This window comes from Amaranthus tricolor, chromosome 2 (genome assembly GCF_026212465.1).
Source record: "Amaranthus tricolor cultivar Red isolate AtriRed21 chromosome 2, ASM2621246v1, whole genome shotgun sequence".
NCBI classification, from domain to species: Eukaryota; Viridiplantae; Streptophyta; class Magnoliopsida; order Caryophyllales; family Amaranthaceae; genus Amaranthus; species Amaranthus tricolor.
Genome location: NC_080048.1, coordinates 38,941,972 through 38,961,815, shown reverse-complemented (window position 1 = coordinate 38,961,815; position 19,844 = coordinate 38,941,972). Strand labels below are relative to the sequence as shown.

Below are 19,844 nucleotides of genomic sequence, written 5' to 3'. Positions count from 1 at the left end.
CTATATTTTTTTTTTTATTTTAACAAATTTGAATTATTCTCGACTTTTAAATAGGCTCAGAAAAGAGGTGAGGTTTAAAAAAATTGAATTTAAAAGTAGGGAAAGTAATTTTATTGCAACTGAGTTGATATTTTCGCCTTTTAAGATATTAATCCTAGAGACAGGAGACTCATTATCTTTCGTCTCCTTGAGGGTGATTGAGGGTGAGACTATAGTTATACACAAAGTGTCATTATATTGTGTTGGAAAGATTTAGAATATGTTAGGATATCCGTTGTGAGTATAGTGAAATAAAATAAGTATTAAATCTGTATGTCTTAGTGGTTTAAAGCATATGAAGCAAGAACTTAACGAACAAAGCAAACCAAGCTCAAATGAATGATGCTTTTCATGAATGAAAACTCTATTTGGTGGATGAATATGTTTGTTGCGTATATGTATTCTTTCAATCTTGAAAAATATTTTCAGAGATTATTAAACATGAAATCAAGGAATAGAAATCGTGCATATAATTATATAAATAGAGGAAATCACATGAAGCAGAAGTATAGTTCTAATAAATAAGAATTCATGAATTCTTCTTATTCTTTTCCATCTTCATTTAAACATATAAAGAACTTTATAAACTCTTTATGTAGTGCTTGGGAATAAGTATTTTATTTTAAATTATGAATTTTAATTATGAAATCATAAATGATGAATTTGAGAATGACAAGGTTTTGATAGTAATTCTCAAATTTTCAATTTTAACTAATTTAAGATCAAATTTAACAATTTTAATTTGCCAAACAATAAGTTTGAGTCAATTTCAAGTTTTCAAATGAAATCATGGTTCCCAAACATGGCATTATATAGTTTTTGATTTTATCATTTTCTTGAACACATGATCATTAATTCTATGCACTTTGTACTAGTGTTTATTGTGGTTGTTTATATCTCATTATAAATTTCACTTAATTTTTCCAAGCATTATATGGAAGAAATATCACAAAAGAAAAGTATTTATACACCTATAATTAGTTATCAAATTTCTAAGCTATTTAAGTGTTGCAAACACATATTCATAGTGCTTTCCATTTTAGTGATGGATCAAGCAAATTGTCATACATACAATGGAATACAAAATACAAAATAGATATACTTTTTAGAACATGTATACAAATTAATATTTCTAACTTTTAATATCTCTAGTTTATTACAAATAATAATACAAATACAAATTACAATATGGGAAATTATATGTTCCTTTGTTGATGGCTAAAATAAACTTAAACAAAAAGAACAAAGAACAAACTTGAAGATAATCTTTGTAACGAAAAACTTGATACCTGTTGTAGGCGTGTACTCACTTTCCTTTTGTGATATTTTCACCACAAAAGTACTTGAGTTTAGACTTGGAAATTCACAACAAGATACAAACAACACAACACACCCTTAGTACTTAGAGTATGTCACTTAATAACAAAGTGTTTGATGAATTATAAACTTCGGAAAATTCTAACAAGAAGTTTATAACTCTTTTTAAAAGAACACAAGCTAGAGAGAAAGCAAGGACAAGAGAATTCAGAAAAGGGTATTGCTAAACATCGTCACCCTTTTCATTTTATCGCCACCCCTATATCAATGAAATGACGAAAATGCCCCTGGACTCACCCCTTTAATTTTTTTAAAATATTATTATTATTATTATTATTATTATTATTATTATTATTATTATTATTATTATTGTTATTATTAATTATAATGATAATAATAATAACAATAATAATAATAATAATAATAATAATAATAACAACAACAATAATAATAATAATAATAATAATAATAATAATAATAATAATAATAATTATTATTATTATTATTATTATTATTATTATTATTATTATTATTATTATTATTATTATTATTATTATTATTATTATATTTTAAAAATTTATTAAAAAAATATAAAGGAGTGAGTCGCGGGTTTTGTGCGACTCACCCCTTTAATTTTTATTTTTTTAAAATATTATTTTTATTATTATTTTTATTATTATTATTATTATTATTATTATTATTATTATTGTTATTCTTATTATTATTATTATTATTATTATTATTATTATTATTATTATTATTGTGATTATTATTATTATTATTATTATTATTATTATTATTATTAATTATTATTATTATTTTTAAATATTATTTTTATTATTATTATTTTTATTATTATTATTATTATTATTGTTATTATTATTATTATTATTATTATTATTATTATTGTAGTCCAGGGGCAATATCGTCAATTCATTAAAATAGGGGTGACGATAAAATGAAAAGGGTGGCGATATTTAAGGATTGTGTTCAGAAAATTGGTGTGTTAACATTCTTCCCCAAGCCCCTATTTATACTAGTTCAAGTATGCCAAAGGGTCATGGCACATTCAATCACCTATTGATTATAAAGAATAATGACCATCAATCAATACCATTATGACTGATATTCATGAGCATTATTCCACACTATTAAGCCTTTGTAACATTAGAAATAAAGTGGAATAAAAGAAGGAATCCAATGTACTGAATTCAAAGAAAACGTAAAATCACAACGGACTCAACTTATTCTGTTGGCCAAAATCATTTTCCAGTACCTAAAGCCGAGTCGGCTTTAAGCCCATCATCAAGAAAGTCGAGTCGGTTTTTTCTGCTAACTTGGTTTTTCAATTTGCCTTTTGTCCTACCCTTTGAACCTTTTTGAATTTGTTTTTTTTAATATATTTTATTCCACTACTATTTATAATACTTAATGTTATGTTAGAATTTAATATATACTAAATATTCAACATAATTTTGATAAAAATTATATTAGGAACTTTTTACATTTTTTACTTATAATACTTCTAATTGTACATATGATTTGAAAATAATTCAAAAGGAATTACTAGTTACTAGCATATTTGAACCACCACGGAGTTTTCCTATTTCCTATTTCCTAGTTAATAATTTATTTTGTATTGTTGCAATAAAGTGAATATCATCAAATAGACAAGGCCTCGTGCAAAAATTGACATAAACGGTGATCCACCATATCATTTCAATACCATATCACCTCTATCAAAAATCACAAGTACCAAGACAAATGAGTTGGTAAGATATGTAATTCAAACAGGCCAATCATTCATGGTATGCACTTTATCTTTGATTCTATGTGTTTTTTCAATTATTTATATTATTTTAATATTTTATGCTAATTACAATCGTAATATTGATAATGTTTAAAAATAGGCATTTTCATACAAAAACTTGAATATGTTGGGGATATCATTGATAATAGACAAAATATAGGGATACCAACAATAAAATGCAAAAACACAGAGATCTCATTGATAATTTCACATATCAAATATCACCCCAAAACAAGTCCCAAAATCTTGAATTAGTCTAAATTAATCTAATACTTCTTCCCGTTCTGAAATACTTGCAACTAATAGTGAGTGGAGATTGAAAAAAGGCACTATCAATAACACATATAATAGATTGAATGAAGTAATTGAGAGATTTCCCTTTTTATATTTAAATTAAAATTTAATTCTTACCATTTACAAAATAATTAAATTCTCCTTCTTTACCTGTAGTATTACTGGGGTAGCCTATACAAACAAAAAACACTAAAGAATATTTCGTTCTAACAATAACAATGTCAAATTCTTAATAGAAAATTAGAATTGATTACATAAATCAAAACCAATAAATTAATCCTTGATTATTAATTGACTAAATTTTATTGAGTTGATTATCACAGATTTATCGATCATTCTATTCTTTGACTCAAATTCTTTTTTATTTGGATTAGACAACATAGAATGCTCCTCTTTTCTATTTGGGGAAATAGCAAAGAGAAAATTTGTATTTTTAAAGAAAAATTAAATACTTTATAATTAATAAAATTAAAAGAGAATTAAAATGCGTGGATCAAGTTAAAAAGAAAATGAAAAACTATTGTCCAAAATTAGAACATATCATATCGTATGAGACCATCACGGGTCCATATAAAAAATAGTTTTTTTTTTGTTTACTTCCAAATTGTACTTCATTCTTTAAATCTTGCTCCATTTGACCACCGTGCACTATTCATCAACAAAATTTGATTATTCTATTGTTGTTAATCAAAAAGTTAAAACATAGTCATATGAGATTTTGTTTGAATTGTCTCGATTTAAAATATATTTCCTCTGTTTCATTATACTTGCTATATTTCACTTCATTAAGCAATCTAATGTGTTATTTTGATCATTTATATCTTGAGTTATGCATAATTAAAAAAAATTAAAAATTCAATATTGTAAAAACATGCGATTAGACGATTTAAACAAGATCCAACTTAACTATATTTTTTTTAAAACATTTACAGCAATGCATATAATAAGCTTAAATAATGAACAATACCTTAAATAGTTAGGTAACAACTATGTCAGAATGGAGGAATTATTAATTTGTAATTTAGAGATGTTAACTATTGAATAAAATTGTGCATGGAGGAAAAAGAAGTCAAATGCCGCAAGATTTAAAGAACGGAGTGGTATATGGTTAATTTAAAACTATATTATGATTATTTTAAGAAATTAGAAATGATAAAAAAAATAGTTCATGGACTATATTAATATACTATGAATCTATGATATTGTTGGACGGTTCATATCGCGCATTTCCAAATCAATCTCCTCCAGATTTTTCTCTCTCCTTTGCCCACCACTCCCCTTTCGCAGTCTCATTATCGTTCAATTTTCGCTAAGCAAAGCAGAGCATTTATCAATGGCGGGTATGACTGTCACCGGTGGCATTATTGTTCCTTCTTCTAATTCTATGCCTAATCTCGCTTTCTCCTCTTCTTCTCTTTCTGGTGACAAATTTCAAACCATTTCGTTTCTCAATCGCCGCAATTCTAGAATTTCTTCTAATGCTAGAAGAACCCCTAATATTGTTTCTCCTAAGGCGGTTTCTGATTCGAAGAATTCGCAGACTTGTCTAGATCCCGAAGCCAGCCGTGTAAGCTCATTTTTTCCTTATCATTACGTTGTTTAATTGTTCACCTCCTATTTCATTTCTATTTTTAAAATACTAATTTTGTTTTTATTTTCTTGTTGATTAATTCAATTGCCATTGCATTTTATTAATCTGAATTTTGTGTTTGATTTTTTTCTATTTTTTGATTTGTTTTTTTTAAAGAAATATTATTATTATTGTTGCTAGTTTATTCAGTTCTACTGTTGTAGAGTTCCTTTATTAGTATGGATGTGACTTTGATGCAATGAAATGTTGATGACTGGTGATTTGATTTGATTTAATTTGTTATTAGTGATTTGAAAACTGAAAATTAGAGATAAGCCTTTCGTGACGGTAAGTGTTATCTTGATTCTCACATAAGGTAAGAAACATTTTTTATGCTCATGCTTGTTGAATCTCTATGCATCTTTTCCGCTGCATCAAGTTCTGTGCTGGAAAGGTGCCTATGTATGTATACACACATTCCATTACCCTAAAATTGCCGGATTTTAATATTTGCTGCATTTTTTCCTTTCATGCCTTTCAATACACTATTTTGAAGCCTACTGCATAACTAAAAACTATAAGTTGTTACTATGAAAAGATATATTGAGGAATCAAACAAGAGCTGAGATCTTTTTTATATACACTAAGTTACTTGGACTTGGGCACTGATGTCGGATACTGATCCTTGTTCAAGTTTCGGACGTGTGTAAATATTCAATTTAATGCATAAAATAAAGTGGCAAAGTGTCATACCAATGTCCGAGCATCAAGGATCCGACACGGGTATGTTACTCAAAATGAAAAGTCTGAATAACATAGTATACACAAAGAACATTTAAGACAATTTTGTGTGATGAATTGTGGCTACTATGGAAGCAGTATTAAAAATCGGAGGAAACATAATAATAATTATAATAAAGAGGTTGTTTTTCATTGAACTTGTAATTTGCAAATGTGTCAAATTTACAACTTTCTTAAAAGATTCTATATGGAAGTTTATACGATACAAGGACCATCTATGAATGCTGTCTTGCTCCAAATGTAATATGATAAGCTAGTGTGACAATTACAAACTGATTATGCTCTTAGTTTTAAAAACCACGCCTCGCTTTGCTTGTGCATTGAGCTCAGGCTCGGCCAAAACGCCTCGGCTTGGTGAGGCAAAGCCCACTACAAGAGGTGCGCCTTGGGCGCCTCGATGTGCTTCACGCCTTGTGTGTCCGGTGCGCCTCCTTGTTGGGTTCGGTAATTAATTATGCTTGTTTTGTTCGAAAAAGAAGTATAACTCGAAACTTAAATTTACTTGCATATGAAGTTAAAAAAAGGTTGCTTCTCTAAGAAAAACAAAAGCATGCGAAGAAGAAAATAACTTTGGGAATTCTTTGTATTCTCATTATAATAGTTTTGTGCTAAAGTAGTGTTTACTATAAGAATAATAAATGTTTTCAAGTTCGTTGATACTAAAATATGAATATCATGTTATTTGAATGTTATAAATGTTTCAAAATTGATTTTTAAGCTTTAGTGAAAAAATGCGCCTAGCACACAAAAAGCTCGCGCCTTCGCCTTGCCCTTTGCGCCTTAGCTCTAAGGAACTTTAGTGCCTCGATGCGCCTCGCGCTTTTTAAAACTAAGATTATGCTTTCATTCAATCGATGAGTGTAATTGCTGAATTTATCGTCTTTACGGTTTGAAACAGTCTGAGAAAGTTTGATTTTCTATTGGGATTATGAACGATGTGTGTTTGTGATGCAGAGTGTTCTTGGTATTATACTTGGAGGTGGTGCTGGTACCCGTCTGTATCCATTGACAAAGAAGAGGGCAAAGCCTGCAGTGCCTCTCGGTGCCAATTATCGACTCATTGACATACCCGTCAGCAACTGTTTGAACAGCAACATTTCCAAAATATATGTTCTTACTCAGTTCAATTCCGCTTCTCTCAATCGCCATCTTTCTCGAGCATATGCTAGCAACATGGGAGGTTACAAGAGTGAGGGTTTCGTAGAAGTTCTTGCTGCTCAGCAAAGTCCAGAGAATCCTAACTGGTTTCAGGTGCATTGCTCGTTAGTCGTAGTGTTACCGATACTGATTGTTTAAGAAATTTCTTGTATGCAAGTCAGTAATCTCGGAAATGATGACCGCAGGGTACAGCCGATGCTGTCAGGCAGTATTTGTGGCTGTTTGAAGAGCACAATGTTCTAGAGTTCTTGGTTCTAGCAGGCGACCATTTGTACCGAATGGATTATGAAAGATTTATCCAAGCTCATAGAGAAACTGATGCGGATATTACTGTTGCAGCTTTACCTATGGACGAAAAGCGTGCTACTGCATTTGGGTTAATGAAAATTGATGAAGAAGGACGAATCATAGAGTTTGCGGAGAAACCTAAAGGAGAACAACTGAAAGCGATGAAGGTTTTTCTTTCTCACATGCTGTTTTACCTACAAGTATCTAAAATGTTATTGTCTAACTACGATTTTTGTATGATTTCTTTTAGGTTGATACCACCATCCTAGGTTTAGATGATGAGAGAGCGAAAGAAATGCCATACATAGCTAGCATGGGCATTTATGTTATCAGCAAAGATGTAATGCTAAATTTGCTTCGGGACCAATTTCCTGGTGCTAATGATTTCGGAAGTGAAGTCATTCCGGGAGCTACTTCTATTGGAATGAGAGTATGTTTGTGCCTCGCCTCTCTTTCTCTTTGCTTATTGGGGGTTTTTGGCAAACAACTAATAGCTGTTAACCGATAACCATGGCTTATTTTACCAGCTGATTTTATTAGTTGGATTTTGAACCCACTGCTATGAGTATCTTGTTCAAAACAATTTATTCATATTAATGAGTTGTTTCAACAAACTAGTTTACCAAACATTAACAATGGTTGATTTGACAATTCAACCCTCTATTCGTGCCGAAATAAGCTAATATTGCTTAATAAACCATTTTGCCAAACACCCCCACTGTGAATTTTTCTCTGCTTACTTTGTGCTCAATTATGTATAGGTCCAAGCCTATTTGTATGATGGTTATTGGGAAGATATTGGTACAATTGAGGCGTTTTACAATGCCAACTTGGGTATAACCAAAAAGCCGGTGCCTGATTTCAGGTAACTTCTAATGCAGGGAAAATAATTAATGAATCATTATTTTTGATCGATTCTGTAGTAAAACTGTAATGTTGTGATCTTCTCTGAAGCTTCTATGACCGTTCATCTCCAATTTATACGCAACCTCGGTATTTGCCCCCCTCAAAGATGCTTGATGCTGATATAACCGACAGTGTTATCGGTGAAGGCTGTGTGATAAAGGTAAGATTGCTGGAAAATGTGATGCATCTGATATATTACACCAATTTGAACTTTGAAACAAACTTTGTGTTCTATACTTGGCTGTATTTTGTGATGATATTTCGTACGTTGAATACTCTGTACAGAACTGCAAGATTCATCATTCAGTTATCGGTCTTAGATCTTGTATCTCCGAAGGTGCAATAATTGAGGATACATTGTTGATGGGAGCTGATTATTATGAGGTAGGTGCAATCACTAAAAACTAGAAGTTTTAAGGATTCTTATGTATAAGCAGTGTATTCGCTTAAATTTGCCCAAGAATAGTCCAAAACGGATTATAATTGGTTTTTTTTGGATTTATGATTCGTGAGGAGGTTAACGAATCATGTGACACTGGTAATTTCAAAAGTATTTTGCATTTTCATGCTTGAATAATTGCAATGCAACAACTTGACTCTGCAACTAATCAATTTTAGTTGTTTGTTTGTGTAAGCATTTCCAATGGGTTATTGTTCTTTTTCCTTGCAGACTGATGCTGATAGGAAACTCCTGGCCACCAAGGGCAGTGTGCCTATTGGGATCGGGAAGAACACTCATATAAAACGTGCAATTATCGACAAGAATGCTCGTATTGGGGACGATGTCAAGGTTTGTAACTCTATTCAAGATGACTATGATTTGCTTGTATTTGAGCCAGGGATTCTTTGGCCGCATCCTTTTTTATGGGTATGGGTTGCCGTCTTCCTTCCCTCTTTAAACCCTACTCATAGCCCTATGAGAGGTATATGAGCGGGATACATTGGGTATGATGATGATGATATGATTTAAGCTTCACAATGCTTGTTTTTTCAATATCGAACAAAGTGATGCCACATTAGTTGAATTTTATGTGCTCAAGGAGCTCGTGTTAAACTTTACGACTTTGTGCTAGTCATACTTAATGCGAAATATGTTTCCGATATCAGATTTAACATCCGCCTTCGTGTTGTTGCAGATTATTAACAGTGATAATGTACAAGAAGCCGCGAGAGAAACCGACGGATACTTCATCAAGAGCGGAATCGTAACCATAATCAAGGATGCCTTGATTCCAAGCGGAACAGTCATCTAAAACCGCAGGTAAACCAAATAAAAGGCGCTTAATTTTCTTGTAGCTGTTCAAGGATCAACTAAGAGCGTCTCTAGTTTCTACCACTTCAATCTATGTATGTAAATAATTTGATCTTTATTCTTTTGCATGTAGTGCTATAATTTGGAGCCCACGTTATTGTAAAGATGTTTTGATTAGTAGAAATTTATAATAACATCTTCCAATAAAATTTTGAGATTATTATATCACAAATTCTTGTGAGAGAAGACACCGTCTTTAATTGGATTGGTTAATTATATTTTTCTTTGTAAAAAAGGAAAATGTAGAATAATTTCAGTACGCTTACTCGGTGAGGTTTTAGGAGATCTCAAATAGGCATTTAAGATATTATAAGTATACATTAAAGATCTAAGCATTTAAGGATGATGTAAGTAGGCATTAAAGATACTGTAAGTAAGCATCTATGGACACTGAAGTAAGATTAAGGAAATTGCAAGTAAGCATTAAGGATACGGTATGTAGACGTTAAGCTTTAATGGACTGGGTTTAAAAGACGTTTCTCATAAAGACGGTCTCTTAGGAGATTGGCTGTTCAAACCTTAGAAAAACTTTTGTGTATCAACAAGGCTAGCTAAAAGGGATGGAAGAAATCATATCCTTACAAGATACGGTCACAAGAATTTTGTACCATTCGTACAAAAAAGTAAATATACATAAATGAAATCGAATGATTATTCAATTAACTCGGCTTTTTCTAACGACATAAGTAGAAGCATATCGACTTTGATAAACTGGCAATAATTTTGGGTAACTCGAGTAAAGTTATATCAAAAATTATCTAAATAATTTTTGAATTTTTGTAATTTTTCTTGGAAATTATTACTAATTATGCAACAACAATGTGTTCCACCAAGTCCATTAGGTTCACATAATGCCATATTGGGATCGTGGCCTTCATAACCACATATCTTCACACAATCATCACTTTTAATTTTGCATGCACTTTCTACAAATTTGCAATCTGATTGATCACTGACTCCTGCATCAATATTTAATTATTTTCATAAAAATTATGCAACAATAATATAAATATTATATGCAAGATATTCCCTCTATTATCCTCATGAAATCACGCTATCTACTTTCTAATTGTCATTAATCTATAGTTTGAGAATTAAGATAAAATAAAACTATAAGAAAGAAATGACTTGATGAGATGAGGGGAGAATAAATATGTGAACGAGAATAAAAAAAGGAGTGAAATTATTGCTAAAAATAAAAATAGTAAAAATAAAATGATAAATTTACATAGAAATTAACCCCTAATTAAAAAGGTTTCTTTGTTTCTTAGAAGTATTAAATGTGTGAAGAAGTGATGAGTTCACTATATGTTGAATCAATTTAATTGGAGCTACTCTTGTGAGAAACCGTTTTTTAGCGAAACAATCTCAAAATAAGGAATCCATATGTTAATAATTTGTTAGTTGATTTATTCAACCTATATAAGAGTTATCTTATGGTGAGACCATCTTATATAAGAATATGTAATTTGATTGTAGTTTAAGAACGAATTAACATGAATATTATCTCAAATATTAAGAAATTAATGGGAAATTTTATTTAAAATTAATTTTTAGGAACTCTGAGGTAACTTAGAAACATAGGATGAAACAATTTAATTTAAGAATTTGGTTGTTGACATTTCACAAGTGACTAAAACTTTTCAATTTAACTTTAAATATTTGAATCAATTCATCATTGATTTTAGTGCAAATTTCCCCATTTTTTAAGAACATTTTTAAATAATTATGTTATTAAGTAATACTAAAATGCTCAAAATAAATTATTTCATTTTATACTAAAGGTTCATTATAAAAAAAAATATATACATATAAAGTTAGAGAGATCACACACTTTAGGAAGAAGAGAAGACTTACTTCTTGCATGGGAAGAGTTGAGGATGATGGACATCAAAAACAAAACAAAAACCATTTTAGAAGTACAAATATGCTTTCCTTCCATTATTACTTATAAATTTTCTTACAGCTACCTTCCTGTTTTTATATTTTGTATTTTTCTATTTTTTTTATTTATGTCTATTTATAGTGGTTTATTGTTAGTATAGCAAGAATTTGTTCATAAGGTGTACAAAATCAAATCATTATTCTAATCTTGTATTTAAATAAATTAATTACTATAATATATAATTGGATTTTGGATATGGTCAATCTAGATTTCTCAATATAAACTACAATATCATCAAATCCTATAATATTCATCAAAGAATTATTACAAGAACTTTTGGTTATTCTAATATAAATTAGGCAACTTAAATAATCTCAACCTACCATTTAATCAAAAGAACATAATATAATTTCAATTATCTTAAAGATCTTAATTGCGAATATTTAGACATAGCTATCACTTATAAATTATAATATAAACATGGTATCTCTTTTGATCTTATTTAAAAATGTCCGTCTTTTAATGAAGATTTTTCAAGGCACTTTATGATATAAACTAAGAAATCACATTAATGGATATTTTTTTATTATCAAGCACAGTGAATAAAATGTTGAAATTAATAAAAGGAATATTTTATGAAAAATAAAAGAATTATATGACTACGATAAAAAAAAGTAAGTTATTTGTTTGAATGAAAATTATAGAAGAGATTACGGTAGTCATAACCAACAATAGAAATAAGTCAAATTTAACATTATAAACTAAACCAAAAATATGGTTAAATTTACAAATTTGATTTTTTAAGTCTTGAAATGAATGTTTTAAGACTTGGATTCGGCAAGTATAAAATTTTTTGGTCGTACACACGAGGCAGCCACATACAAGTTTTTGTGATTATAAATAGTAAAAAAAACTAGGATAAATTAACATTAATATTAATAATCCAACCTCTCATCCATCTGCAGTGAATAATCTCATATTTGAATTATTTTCTAATAATCTAACCTTTGTCATACATTTTTCCACAACATATCATATTACTAATAATAGATAATAATAGGGTATGCTGTCAGTCTGCTAGCAAACTAAGACAAAATTTGAATTATTCACATCAAACTAAAGACATGTTAAGTTATTAGAAAATAATCTTAAGGTGGATTATTGACAAAACCGAACAAAATATTAGATTATTAATGTGGATTTCTCCAAAATAAACTATTGAAAAATCACTCCTGCATCCGATTTTCTTCCTCAATCAAATATAATTGAAACATCTATAGAATAATTTAGTCAATAATCTGGCAGCTAAATCTGGGCAGAGGCAGTATAATACCATAGACTTGAAGACTAACAAAAGTAAGGAAGTAGTATAAAAGCCTATGAATCAATAAAGATCCATACATATATGTAGTCACTTTACTTTCAGCTGGTGACAGTTATAGGCTCATGGCAGCATTTTGGAAGTGTAGAGCCTTGTTGAGCGCCCTGCGGCTTGACCACAGAGAAGCGCATTGCTAGGAATCGGATATTCGTCTCTCCATGAATTGGCAGGTGAATTCACTCTAAGATAGAATTGTTGACCCAAGTACTGTCGCGCCCAGTTTTCGGATCTTATATTCCACATTCCTACATTGTCTAGAGGCATATATACTGCAGTCCATGAATTCGGGTAGACCTGTTTTTGTGCACAAAGAACAAATATCACCCATTTTGGTTTAGGTCTACACGGGTCTACAAGTACGACCATCAGCTTAAGCTTTTGGTTGGACAGAAATCCTTGATATGGTGTCAGAGCCCATGTCATGGCCTCATGGGTTAGAATCTCATTCACCCTTCCATTCAAGTAGAATTCTAGGTGGTAAGCGCGGTGGAGATTTATATTGTATCTACACTTGTAGCCCAAAGAGCTCTCGTGTAAGGAAGCGTGATATAGTATATTGTTAGAGTATATAACTTTCCTAGGGCCTCAACCATCAGCTTAAGCTTTGGTTGAGTTGGTTCCTTGACATGATATCAGAGCTAACATGGCAAGAGATCACGGTTTCGAATCTCAACCACCCCTCAACGTGAAAAGGGTTTGTGTTGCATCCACACTTTAACCCAAAGGGCTCTCGTGTAAGGGGGCGTGTTAGAGTATATATCATATCCTAGGACCTCAACTATCAGCTTAAGCTTTTAGTTGAGTTAGTTCCTTGACATATATAACATATATTGGGCCATCAGTTTAAGATTTTAAACGGGTTGGTACCTGCACACTGCATCTTGAAATTGCATCTCTTAGATTATAACTCGATCTTCTATCAGGCGACCATTGTCCTCCATCCATTCTGTTTCAATTCAAATAAAGCGGAGATTAGATTAAACTGTGACACTGTGTAATGTATAAGGCTCGTGGTACTAACAAAACAGAACTTGTATGAAATTTAGTACCCGACAACAAAGAGAACATGGCCATCAATATGCCAAGACTGGACAGTATCTTCGGGATTTTCAAACACGATTTCAACAAATGCTCGGTAATCAGCAGCCATCACAGACGTCTGCAGATATGCACCACCGGAATTAGGACTGTCTGAGATGCTTCCGAGACTGAAAACACCTGGAATCTTGAAGTAGTCAGCAAGCTTCAATGGTGTGTCTGCTGGGATGAAAGATACACCATTTACTGCATATCTCTGCTTCCCATTTATCACTGGAGCAGAATTTGCTAATCGGATGGTACGCGTTGTGTTGATCATCCCATAGTGGTAGGAACCTTGAGGGTTAGGCCTCGGTCCACTGGCTGTCAGATTTTGCCTATTCTCGTTTTGAAAAGTAAAACGAAGAAGGCGTTAGCTTCTCCACAATAGACATTATGATTCACGGTTCAAAATTTATTAGCAAGAACTTCATTCCATTACCCCGGTGCCATTAGATGGCCCCGACCTACTGGGGTTTGGGGGGTAGATGTACACAATAACACAATCTTACCCTTAATGAACAAAATAGTGATTTCCGATTGACATTTGGTACCAAATACAATAGAAAGTCAGAGTATACCTGACGGATCTGGCCTGGTTAAGAGACCAATCAATCTGAGTCGTGGGCCCACCAGGAGGATCGCCAGAAACACCCGTAGCTGAGTTACTATAATGAAGAGTAGAGGTGGTAGTAAGTACTTGAGAGGTGAAACGGGTTGAAACGACGATGTAGTAGTCCTGCGGAGGTTGATCCATTGTAACAAGAATAGTGTATGATTGTCCCAAATGAACATCAAGGGATGAATAAGTGTTCTGAAGGGTGTGATCTCCCTCTGACTCCACGAGTATCAAATCGTGTCCTTGAATCCTAAAATTGATTGATGTCGATATCCCAACATTCGATATCCTAAATCTGTATGTTTTTCCTGTCACCAAACAATCAACCATCATCTAAACAAACTAGCATAGGATGGACTAATAAACACTTATCTACACATGTATAGAACCAATTCAACTGTTCAACAATTTAATATTAACACAAAAACTTGGGTGAGACTGTCTTATTGGGTCGGCCCAATTGTGTATATTTTTTTACCAATTTCACAAATTATAATATCAATTTCAAAAGTTAAAAGACCAATTCGAAGACTTAAAAGACCAATTTCAAGAATTTGAGATTGACATTTTAAATCATGGAATTGGACAGTTCTATGACTTAAAAAGTCAATTTCAATACTTAAAAAGCCAATTTTAAGACTTAAAAGACCAATTGTAAGACTTAGAATTCTCATTTCAACTTTAAAGTGGAATGACTAAAACACTATAGTTGATATTAAAAACTTTGAAATTGAGCTTTTAAGTCTTAAAATTGGATTTCTTAAAAATAGTATGTCAGAATATTTTTAAAAAATTAATGGGCCTAGGTCAGTTGCACGGCTAAGGCCATCTCATAGGAGAGTATCTATAATATTAATTAAAATTCTAATCAAATGACTCGGGCCAAGGCCTAGGCAGGCGTGAGCCAAGATTCTTCCCCGACAAGATCAGCTAAAATAAGGCTCAAATGACAAGTTAACACAAATGAGTTCACAAATGTATCGATTTTGCTTCTAAACCGAGTACCTTGATCCACAGTGAAAGTATATCCATTTGATCCGCGGCCATTGATGATAAGTCCATCAGGGAAAGGCAAATCATGTCCACTGTCCAAGGTTGCTCGTAAATCCTGCACATTCGGTCAGAATAAACAATTTTAGTACACGAAAACGTCAGGGCTGTTCTTTAAACCCGTAAACCATTAACTCAAACAAACCCACTTACAGTGTGATTCATTTTATACCAGTCTCCGGCAAGAACAGTGAAGTCACCAGCCGGGGGAGCGTAAGGAACAGGTATCAAAGGTCTGCTATCGATCCTGATGCCACCATAACCTCCAGCAGCTTTGTGGAAAGCAAGCGATGGGAAATAAAAGTAGCTACCAATTTGATCCTTAACTTGGAGGACATATGTAAAGTTCTTTCCAGGAGGAATGGGACAGTTGGTTCCATATACACCATCCTGCCATGAATTTCTTCTTTGTTGTATGCCATTCCTAGTTATTCATAATTGAAGAAATCCTCCACAAATGTTAGATTTTGATCTACTCTTATAATCTATAGCAAAAATGTAAAAATAAAATTCGCTTCATGTAGATTGCACCATTTTAGCACAAGAGATTTTGTGTTCAAAGGTTCGTTTTAATATCAGTGTTTATTTACGTTATAGGACCATGAGCTCTCGTGTAGATGTAACTCACACCCTCATCATACCTACCGCTATATATTTTACTTGAAATGAATAAACAAATGGATGAGATTCAAACTCGTAACCAAGTAACCAACTCATATATTTTTCATTTATCACCCCAATGACATTAATTGACTCCCACCTAAAATCGATGAGACGACCTCTTAACAAGGAGCATGTATCATCATAAACTATTTTAATTTGTATATTTAACTCATAAATAGGGTGCGTCCCATAATAAGACTGCCTCATACAACATTTTGTGTTCAAAACAACAACTCTTGGATTACAAACATATTTACTGTTTATCGTTATTTTATTAGTATTTTTTAAAATATATATGCATAAAATGTCTAAAGAATCCAGATTGATTTTAGACAATGTTTTCCAATTCAAATAGTAACGAAAAAGTCTCATCTCAGTCAAAAGAAAAGAAAAAAAAGGAATGGAAAGCAGAAAAAGGTACCAAGAGAGGAGAAAAGGTTCATCCAAGGAATTAAAGACACTGATGATTAAATTGTCGTTAGTGACTGCTTCAATGGGTGGTCCTGGAAATTGCCCATTTATTAAAATCCCCTGTTTCAACATACCCATTTATTAGATTATACCCAATAACTACCAACAAAAATATTAGTATTTAATTAAAACTTTGACTCCATGCTTCATATTAAGAAACAGTAAAACCTAAAAGAAAGGGGATTTCATCACCTCCTTATTTCAAGCTGATTAAAGAATAAAATTCCACCATTTTACTCACACACAAATGCATGAAGTCTAAATGTGTATTTAGGCCGCTACGGCTCTCTCAAGGTATGGTTTGGAGGGTTAGATGGTCGTTATGACAAGTAATTATATAAAATTTACTCTCTTTTATTTACTATTAAAATGCGTCTTGTATGAGATCATCTCACTATAAGGCTATTATTGTCGACTTTTTGAATTTGTCAATGAATATATTTAATCATATATAGATCAAATAACAATAAAATTATAAAATATAGAAGTATCAAAATCTCACTTTGTTATACTTCCACCGTTTCGAATTACTCGCAACGTTAGGAATATCGAATTACTCGCAACGTTAGGAATATTATACTATTTATTCATTATTCTTAGTCTGTGATTAGTTAAATCATAGTCTAGTGAAATCTCAATGATTCGTTTCAATGCAAAGATTATTAATATTAAATTTAGAAATACTATTTTAACTAATGAATAAGAAACAAATTAAATAGAAAGGTGTATTCTTTTAAAGATAATCCCCTACAAGTAAGTTTTAGAGGCGGTGAGAATCCAACCCACATTGGACTAATAGGCCAATCCATAAGTCATTTTACTATTACAATTTTATAACACTAGTAGATTTCATCAACAGATTTCACCATCTCATACATTTCTAATCAATCACCATAAATGACAATAATAATAATAATAATAATAATAATAATAATAATAAATAAATAAATAAATAAAATAAAATAGTAAATTAAAATCACAAAATACTCAAGTATTGAATTCTAACACATAAAGAAATTTATTAATTTTACGAATCACTGTTATTTACCAAAATCACCTCTTAAACAAAACGGTGAAAATAAATTCAAAACTAGTTAATTCATGAAACAAATTTATTTCAAACAAATAATTTACCAAATACAAGTAATTAGCTAATTTACTAAAACACTAATATTAAATAATAAGACCATCAAAGTATCTATTTGTATCTAAATAACCTAAATGGTTTAACAAAAATCGGTGCGAGAGACGTTCACTTCGAGAGACGCATTAGATATGTTGGCTAAATAACTCAATAAACTATTTTACCAAACACTCACCGTCATAAACCAATAAAAATGAATTTTGGCTCTATTAGAAAAAAACGGATTAAAAGAAAAAAAAACCCACAAAATATAATAATGTAATTTGTCATTTTATTCCAGTAAATAACATGGGAATAAATTTAATGGCAGAATAGGAAGAAGAAGTTGAAGAAAGAGTACCTTTTGTTTGACACCCAGAGGATAAATATCAGCATAAGTAACATTCCAATTAAAAAATCTATATGGGCTTTCTCCATTACTTCTACCCAACATTATAATCAACAAAAATACCAGAAAATACACACTATTCTTCTTCAAATCCTTCATTTCGTTCAATTAATCACTATTCAAACTTGAAATTATTATACAAAAATGTGGGAAAATGAAGAAGGAAGTAGAAAAAGAATTAAAGAACTTGTATGTTAAGTAAATTACATACAGATCTTACATTATTGTATGATGGTTTAAAGAAAAGATGGGTATGATTATGAATTATACGCTCTGCTTTTCTTTTTCTTTTTTTTTTTTTTTTTTGCTTTTTAGAATTTTGTTTGGTTATTTAATGGAGTATATCATGGCTTAACAATGAAGAAAGCAGAGGCGCGGATACGGAATTATGAAATTAATTGGGGTTTTAAGTAATTGTCGGTAGTAACATTTTCATTGAGTTTAACCGTATTAATTTTTCACACGCCATTTGGTTCGCACAAGGAAATCGGAATGAAATGAGGATAGGGAATGAAGGAGAAATGAATAGATTCCCCTAATTTAGCCTAATTGTTTGACTGTGTTCAGGAAACAGAACAAACTGTGACTGTTTGGTTCAAGTCAAGGAATCAAATTATAAAAATTTAAATTCTTTTATATTTTTTCCAAAAATAACTAGTTATTATATGAAGAAAAAAAACATAACTCTAAATAATATCTTTCTAGCTCCATTGATTACAAATCCAAATAATCACTTTCTTTTAGATCAAAATTCATACCAAAAGTGTTCTAGTAAAACCCAAGTCTTTGCCGATAGTCCTTTCTAGATAAAATTCATGCCAAAAGTAGTAGTTTGTGAACAACACCTAATTCAAAATCATACCTTTAATATCAAAATCTTATCTTTTCTTGATTAAATTTTAAACAATTGCAAGATGGAGGAAGTAATTTGTAGGAGAAAAAAAAAGTGTGAGTACTAATGTGAATGAATTAAGGGTAATTGGTTTAATTTATAGTAGGTAAGTGAGGTTAGTTATAAGATTTAGAGGGAGAAGTGGGAAGTTATTTGTTAATGGGGAGTTATTTTTATTTTTATTTTTTTTTTAAAATTTCTGATTTTTTTTTTATAATTATTATTACTATATTATTTATTATTATTATTATTATTATTTTTATTTATTTTATTTTCTTTAGGGTTTGAGAGGAGAAAGAGAAAGTGATGGGTAATGAAGTGGGGAATGGGAATGGAAAAGTCTTGGAGAGGGTGGGAAATGAGTGTGGCCCAAAATTGGGTATACCCAAAAATTAAAAAAGAGAAATGGAATGATAAAAAGTGGGAAACAAACAACAATAAAAAGAATTGAGTCTGTTCATTTCCTTTCCCTTTCATTCCCACTGAAAAGAGGATATTTATGTTTTTTTAAGCTCTTTAATGTATTTATTTAATATTTTTTTATTATACGTAACGAAATATTATAAAAGTGTATATTATTAATCTTTATATTTAGATGAATCAAACAAGATTTAACTTGACTATGTTTTGAGTTATAGATTAAAAATAAAACACAAATTATGAGTAATATAGGTGGATAGTATCAAAAAGTAAATGTCTCGTTTTCAGTGGAATAGAGAAAGTATATAATAGGTTAAAAGTAATATGATATTTAAAGATATTAGAGAAAATATAAAAAT

General features: G+C 30.9%; 2 protein-coding genes across 2 annotated transcripts; one reads left to right on the top strand and one right to left on the bottom strand.

Annotated features, from left to right (window-relative positions):
• The first annotated feature begins 4,629 nt into the window (after positions 1-4,629).
• On the top strand, positions 4,630-9,681 carry LOC130806247 (glucose-1-phosphate adenylyltransferase small subunit, chloroplastic/amyloplastic). The gene is made up of 9 exons (XM_057671255.1): positions 4,630-5,027; positions 6,786-7,082; positions 7,175-7,444; positions 7,528-7,707; positions 8,039-8,142; positions 8,232-8,343; positions 8,469-8,567; positions 8,854-8,973; positions 9,320-9,681. Exons 1-9 carry the CDS (start codon positions 4,794-4,796, stop codon positions 9,434-9,436), a joined length of 1,533 nt encoding a protein of 510 aa, XP_057527238.1. The 5' UTR covers positions 4,630-4,793; the 3' UTR covers positions 9,437-9,681.
• A 2,659-nt stretch (positions 9,682-12,340) lies between these two features.
• On the bottom strand, positions 12,341-18,548 carry LOC130806550 (L-ascorbate oxidase homolog). The gene is made up of 8 exons (XM_057671679.1): positions 18,126-18,548; positions 16,592-16,701; positions 15,661-15,931; positions 15,463-15,565; positions 14,420-14,765; positions 13,811-14,176; positions 13,629-13,707; positions 12,341-13,055 (listed from the first exon to the last, which is right to left on the bottom strand). The coding sequence occupies exons 1-8, from the start codon at positions 18,270-18,272 to the stop codon at positions 12,825-12,827; spliced, it is 1,653 nt and encodes a 550-aa protein (XP_057527662.1). The 5' UTR covers positions 18,273-18,548; the 3' UTR covers positions 12,341-12,824.
• Between the last annotated feature and the right edge of the window lie 1,296 nt (positions 18,549-19,844).